Source organism: Canis lupus, chromosome 8 (genome assembly GCF_011100685.1).
Source record: "Canis lupus familiaris isolate Mischka breed German Shepherd chromosome 8, alternate assembly UU_Cfam_GSD_1.0, whole genome shotgun sequence".
NCBI lineage: Eukaryota > Metazoa > Chordata > Mammalia > Carnivora > Canidae > Canis > Canis lupus.
In genome coordinates this window covers 12,506,555-12,514,101 of record NC_049229.1, presented here as the reverse complement: position 1 = coordinate 12,514,101, position 7,547 = coordinate 12,506,555, and the positions used below count along the sequence as shown (strand labels likewise).

The window sequence follows — 7,547 nt, the reverse complement described above, 5'->3', positions numbered from 1 at the left end:
TGTCACATTACTGTCACAACAAAATTTTGCTCTTCCAAAAACAATATATAGCTCCAAAGACACACACATATATCCACTTACAAATGCAGCACACACACAATCATTCTGGGAACAGCCAGCTACTATACATTGCACATCAACTGAATAGTGCAATTTATCTCAATTATTACAGCACAAACAATACTTGCCCTCCCTTTCTCATTAATATTCTCTCAAGGGATGGCTTTCTAAAAAGAAAAAAATAAATTCATAAGAATTTCATAATTCCAAGATAAAACAACAGTCATGCACATAGCTGATATCTAAGACTATTTTTTAAAATAAAGACTAAACACATGAATTTTTCTTAGTAAAATGTAAGCAAGCTTCTTTCGCTTTTAGTTACCTGCAAAATGTGACTTCCCAAGTGTGCTTCAAATACTTCAATGGCCAGTGCACTGGGACTTCTCCTTCGTGGCGCACCTATAACTTATTAAAAAACAAAGAAGAAAAAGGAAGAAAAAAAAAAAAGAAGAAAACAAATTAAGTTGGAGCTCTAATTCACACCTTGAACTTCATTTCCCACTAACTATATCACCAGGTGGTTACTATATCAAAGAGCTCTGAAAGAAACACAGTCCAGTGTTAATTTTGATTTTGAGTGGCCTGAGCAAAAGCAGAGACCAGACTAAATTTTCAACTAAGAATATTAATTTCTGCAAACAGTAACAACCACATCTAGACTTTTTCACTTTTACATTTTGAACTGTTTTTCCTACACTGGAGCAAAATGATGAATCTTTACATTTCTTTAAAATAAATTAGCAAACTGTTTTTCTTAAAACATAAAAGGATTGTTTTTTGTAAAGCATACATAACTGCCTGCCCACCTTCTCCCCCAGCACCTCCCCCTACCCCGGCCCCAACCCTCCAGGATCTAAACCTTTCATATCTTCTAGGCTAGGAAAAAGCAAACAGGACATTTTTAAAAAATATTCTAATGCAATAACTTTATCACAATTTAATAAGCATAACATGTCAGATAAGAGATTCTCATTAATGACTGTTTGCACTAGTGTTAAGTGTCTCAGGATGACTGGATTTCATATTTACTGAACACTCATGTGTAACTATTCCTACAGGACCTGCAAGAAGCCCAGGTGGACTCTCACCTAGCATGTGCCTCACCATGGAAGTGGAAGTGACTGTTGTCTTATCCAAATCCTCTGGTTCTCCTCCTAACTTACAGTCTGTTGTTCCCTACTTGGCAGACCCTACATGTGTTGTCTACAGATCCCTACACTCAAGGAGCCTCCACTAATCCTTAACAAAAGTGAGCCTAATGCAGGATATTTGTGGGTTCCAGGATCAAGGTTCTTTCCTTTACTAATTTTCTTTTGCATGAGGTCACCAGTTGCTTTCAAATCTGTCCTGGGTAATTTTTTCATTTTTTAGAAAAAGTCCTCAAACATAAGTATCTGCTTTACGGTAATTTCTGGAAGGAAATATTTAGATCTGTTCCTTATTTCCAACAAGTAAATTCCTCAAGTTTTCCTGTTCTTGAAAATTTTATTATAAACCTCTACCTTCCTTGAACCTACACACTATGAATTGAAATAAAACCAAAGCCCCACTAGCTTAAAAAAAAAAAAAACACTTTTAGCTAGTTGACAAGAAAACTCTAGCAAAATGCTGCTGGGATAATTCTGCTTCATTGCAGTTACTAAGTCAGTCAGTTGGATCCATAGCTTAGTAGGGATTATAATATAAATGTACTTATGATTATTGTGCTGTGCAGAAGTAGGCAGTTTACCCCAGCAATTGTGAGTTAGTGTCTGCAATGTCTGAAAGGCACTTTGAAAATAGCATGAGTGTTAAGTATCATTATGACTGGCAAGAGAAAATAAAAGGGGCATTTTTTTCAATGGGAAAATTTATAAAATATAATTGAAGAGTGATTATTATCACAGAATATTCCAGCTGGAAGGGATCTTAGAAATCTCTATTCTAACTTCCTCATTTGCTTCGGAAGCAAAACACACAATAATTTTAAAATAGAAAAATCAGTTTTCTATCCTAACATTAATCCTTACTATAAGTATAGACTTGAGATTCTTAAAAATTTAATATTCAGATATATTTAAGACACTACTACTGTGTGTGTATGTGCACATTTCTGATTAATTTCCTATTCTAACATGCACATTACTCCCTTCAAAACTCCTTTGGCATTTTTGATAATGCAGCTGTCTTGCTGAATACTGTTTTCAGTTTCTAGAGTGTTAATTGCACATTATGGTAGCTTGGTGTGAATGATCCCACATGAATAAAATCTGCAGTCTTTTTTTTTTTTTTTTTTTTTTAAGATTGTTGTGGGGGAGCTTCTGGGAGGGAGAGAGGTGGGGGTTTATAAACTTCAAAAGTGTCCACTCTCTTTTTGAGGCAGTAATGAGGATCCAGAAAGCTCCTTATTAATAATAGTTCATAATTTGTGGGCATTTCAGGACTTCCAATCATGAAGTTCAATATAAACCATTGCACTTCACAGAAGAAATGGACTCGTTTTAGAGAATGTAGACTAGTCTACAAAAAGCTGGATTATGAAGAGGCCAGGAGAGCACAGCTCCCAACCTATAGAGGACCCAAAAACATCACAGCAAACATAAGGAGCATTTTATTTACCAGGAGGCCCAAGAGACATGCTCCAGTAACAACAGATGGCAGCCCAACTGCCTTTTGGAAGCGGAGGAACGTTGACTTCAGTGGGGTGCTGCGAGGTTATTCAAGCCTGGCCAGTGATGGCCCTTTTTTTTTTTTTTCCTGCTTTTTCTTCACTTAGGGCTCAGGCTATTCTCTAAGTAAATGCTGCAAATGCAGAAATAATTGGGAATCTTGTTTAAAAATTTTGTCAGCAGGGGTATCCCACACATCTTCATCAGGTGTTACATTCATGAGCCCTACCTACCTGCACAGTTATTCTTTGTTTCTCAGATCCTCCAGAAATCGGAATGTGCATCCCAGTACATGCTAGCATCACACACAAGTGTCTTGTAAGTGGTTTCATACGATTCTATTCAATGGCATTTTTATAGCACTGGAACTTCTCTTGATTTATATGTTTTGCACTTATGCAGGTGATGTGGGGCTGTAATGACAGTTCCTAATTTTACAGCCAACATAAATATGTTAAACAGGAGCCCATTATGCCCCTGGTAGAAGCCCAGCTCTGACTCTGGCATTATTGGTAACGAATAGATGTTAAATATGCAGTTCTTGTTTTGTACTTTTTATCCTATCGCATCTGGGGAACTGAGACAATCATTTGGTAACTCAGGAACAATGCAAATAGAGTTATTTTGTTCCTCTGTGTTAATCTCATTTTGCTAATAGAGTATCATTAATGCCTATGAAAAACTAAAGAGGTGTTTCCTTTATGAAGTCCGTCATTTTCAGAAAAGTAACACACTGCTTATGAAGTATTCTCAGATTTTTGTGTTTTGGAAGTCAACAGTTTCTGAAACCATTTAGTAGTGCAGACAAATGTACACTTACTGATGGATGGGTCACTGTTTCATCTCATCTACTGCCATAATTTCATCTATTTGTTCGTTCTATTAAAAGATACTACCTTTTGAAATGTAAAGAACACTAATTAAATTAACTGAACAAAACCGAAAAACAACATGTTGTTAAATAAATGGAACATGTAATCCCTTATCTGTGAAGAATATGTCCCTAACTCATGGACACTGACAGTGAGATGTGAGAATTGTGTAAGTTGAAAAACTATTAAAAGAAAAAAAATACAACAATTCGACTTCAAAATTGATTCAGCATTTACTAAGTACAAACTTGATGCTGAAAATTGCTAACCACGTAGGTAGTTACTGTAGGTTACCTACAATTACTGTAGGTTACTTGCGTTATGAAACCTAATAAACGGTCCAAAAGAAAATTTTAAGCAATTCAGAATAAAACTAGATCTAGCATATAATTATCAACAAACACCAGCAACACTCATGTTTTGCCAGGATTAAAAACAAAACACCTAGAATTTGAAGAGACTTTACGTGGAAGAAATTCATAGGGAGAAGGATTTTTAACAAACCAGCCAAAGAAATTCTGATTGTTTCAGAAATCTAGAATGATACAATGAGGCATCAGGACTGTGAATCTGACTTTTTCCCTCATTAAAAAATGGAAGACACAGAAGGAAACCACAAACTAGAAATACACATCTGAAACATTAGTTTTGTCCCTCAACAATGTCGGCAATAATATTCCAATATTGACTCGAGTACCTTGCAAGGTAGTCTCTGGGAATTAATTCAGTGCGGTAAAAGACAATCCCTCTTTTGGGAAATACACCACACACCCCCAGTCATATTCCTAACCAGTGCTTGTCACCTTCGGGGATACACAATCGCCAGGAAGGCTGAGGATTAGCGCTCAGTGGGAGTTTGACCTATTCAGCCAAAAGGTCAGCTTGCCACAGAAGAACCCATTACAAAACAGAAACAGGACAGCTCAGTGGACACACATAATGAAAGGGGGAAAAGTCACGGGCCCTACTTGCCTTGTGTCCTGCATCGCCCTTTTCCCTCATAACTAACTCTTCCCACCCCCATTTCCAGAGAAGGTGGAGCCACCCCAGCTCCTCACCAACTGCAGTTCACAAGCGGAAGGTAAGCCACAGGCAGGAGAGAGAAATAGCCTTGTTATTTAAAAGATTTGAAAAAGAGATTCAAAGTGAAGAGGAGTAGGACACTGCGAGGCAGGGTTTCCAAAGGACTGTTTTATTAGGGAAAAGTAGCCATTGGCAAGTAGAGGAGGCCATTTCAGAGATCTTTTCTCACCCGGCCCCCCTCTGGGGGGAGTAATATGGCAGGATGGGTAAGTAAACGCAGCCTCAAAGTTCTGCAGGTAGTAGTTCAAGAATGGAATCAACCACCTAATAAAAAGGCAAGCTTTATGGCTGCCCTCTGAACTCATCCTTCAAGAGGCAAGGCTCCGTTCCCACACTGACGTGGGGGGTGGAGAGGACGAAAGGGCATGCTTAATGGAATACTGGACATCACTCCCTGGGCTTTAGCACTTGGGGTAAGCAAAGTCAGGGTCTGGGAAAGAATGGAGGATAGAATGCTTAATGAATCTTTCCATGGCTACGGAAGAAAAGAAAAGGGATTTCCCTTGAAGAATCTCAATTAGCCTCCCTCACTGTAGAGCAAGGGAAGCCAGGAAGGGTTTTCCCAGGGAGGAGCCTCCGAAGTTTATAAGGAGAGGGTATGTGCCTTGTGTGTCCCTATCAGAATAAAAATGTCTATGTTTTCATGTCATATGGGACCAAATCTTCATTCTGAAACCGGTCCACATAGCTCTGCCTACTGCTCATAGTCACAATTTGCATCCTTTCAACTGTAAACCCCTCACTGGTTCTGCAAGACTTAGACAGTGGGGGAATTTCAGATTGCGAGGGAGAGGAGATACTGGAAGAAGTAGAGCTTGGTACCAACTTCACCAGTACAGCAGTGCTGTCGCTGAAACTCTGTTGTCCCTACCATATGTGGAGTTTCCATACAATTCATCATGTAAATATCTGAAAACAAATGCTAACAATGCTTTTTCAATGTACCATCACAAATATTAGTTGGCTATTTAAAATATAGATGACCAAAAGAGGAGAAATGGGGACAAGCACTGTTCGTGGGGCATGTGAATGATTAACGATAAATACAAGAAAGAAAACCTCCTCTATTCAAGAATGGTACACTTTGGATTCATTTTAAAATTCCTATTTAGCCATTTTTAAACATCACAAAATACATGTGTATAATTCATATCCCAGACCCCAGGAATGCATTATATATATTACCAATTTAGACAAAAAAGAGGTATTTAATCCAGCAAAATAACTGAAACTCTAAGAAGTCTTATGCTGATTTAAAAATTCTTTGATGCAACACATATATAAATTTCTCACACAATTTAAGTATGGATTGAATGCATTAGCAGAAGCATTAGAGATGATATGACTACGAAAGTATTAATACATACAAATGAATTACTTAATTTGGGGAAAAGAAACCATGTCTGCTTTTCTCAAAAAAAAAAAAAAAAAAAAGAAAGGAAGGAAGAAAGCAAGCAAGCCTATCTATATGGCTTCAACTAGGAAGAACTAAGGGGAAAGCATACAACATTCCATAAATGTGTTTAGTCTGGGATTTGTGCATCATGCACTTCTTATCTTCTGAAGAACTAAATACTGGCCATATGATTTTTGAAGACATTTCTTTACGGATTTTCTACATCAAAATGGCAAAGTCATCTAAAAGGGAAACAGCGCCCAAGCATTACTGTATATAATAAGTCTGGACAAGGCTTTTGTGCAACAAGTTGCAGGGACTTCTTTTATTCCAATATTTCCTTTCCAAAACTCACTTTGCCCATGCTGCCTTCCTTTTCCTTGAAGAAAATGAGAGTTTCTAGCTACCAAAGCAGGGATTTCTCCATCTGTAGCTGGGGAGAAAGAATACTAGCCTTTCTGACAAGCTGCTAGTTATTATAGGAACTATTATAATGTCCTTAATATGGGCTATGATAAAGGTTGATTAGCATTCTTCATGAGAGGACCCAAACTTCCCCTAGACAATGACATTCTTCAGACAGTGGGTGAAGCTGTTTCTTGGGGTGACAGGCACCTGAGGGAATGACGGAGCTCTGACAGCCAATGTGTCCTGGAAAGAAATCTCAGGAAGATGCAGGCATGATCCACAGCCTGGGTGGGGTACATAAGGGGAATCCTTAAGAGATGCCAGAAGGCTTTGGCAGAGAAGAGCATGGTATCAGACCGGACAACAGATGAGGATATGCTTGTTACAAATCCTATCAGGACTTTCTAAAAAGGGAAGGTGTTACTTGATGATTCCAATTTTACTTCCTTAATCATGTCAAAATAACAATGTATATAAAAAGGGGTACTTTTAAAGGACCAAAGTCCAGCAATAACTTACAAGACACCTAAGTCATCTCGGAGTATGTTTCTTGGCTTCAACAACTTGCTACAGGTCTTGCTTTAGGATGCAAAGTTGAAAGTTACCTATGTAATCCCGTTTACACAGTGAAGGGTATGAGAAATTCTTCTTTTCTTTACAAAATAAAGGTAAGAAAGTTACTGATCATGACTAATTCTCATCCTTGGATCCCCGGCAGAGATGTGCACTACAGCGGATTTCACCCGTTTTCAATCTGGGGAAGTTTTAAGAGTGGGGCAGTTATCAAGTGACTTTAGAATGAAGAATACAGAATCCATGAGTGGTGAGGAGTCCTGATTTTTACCTAACATGAACTCAGCAAGAGGACAGAAACTATTTCTGGCTTCAGGGCTACAGTGATGAACATGTATTGACCCTGACCATATGGCAGGTGCTCTGCTAGGTACTCGACACACAAAGACAAATGACAGAGATGCAAACCACTGAATGAGGCGGTTCTGTATGATAGAAGGTCAAGTGGGCCACACAGACACTGGCCTGGGCTCGGAGCCTGAACATGTGCCTGATGTATGAAGG

At 38.4% G+C, this 7,547-nt stretch overlaps 1 protein-coding gene across 5 annotated transcripts in view; it reads right to left on the bottom strand.

Annotated features, from left to right (window-relative positions):
• NPAS3 (neuronal PAS domain protein 3) overlaps window positions 1-7,547 on the bottom strand; it is an 845,222-nt gene that overhangs the window by 443,228 nt on the left and 394,447 nt on the right. For 4 of the 5 annotated variants that reach the window (XM_038544466.1, XM_038544462.1, XM_038544464.1 and 1 more), the window contains one exon: window positions 386-468. In XM_038544466.1, coding sequence (XP_038400394.1) covers window positions 386-468 — 83 coding nt within the window. The remainder of the gene's footprint in view (window positions 1-385; window positions 469-7,547) is intronic. The other variant, XM_038544463.1, reaches the window with a different exon arrangement.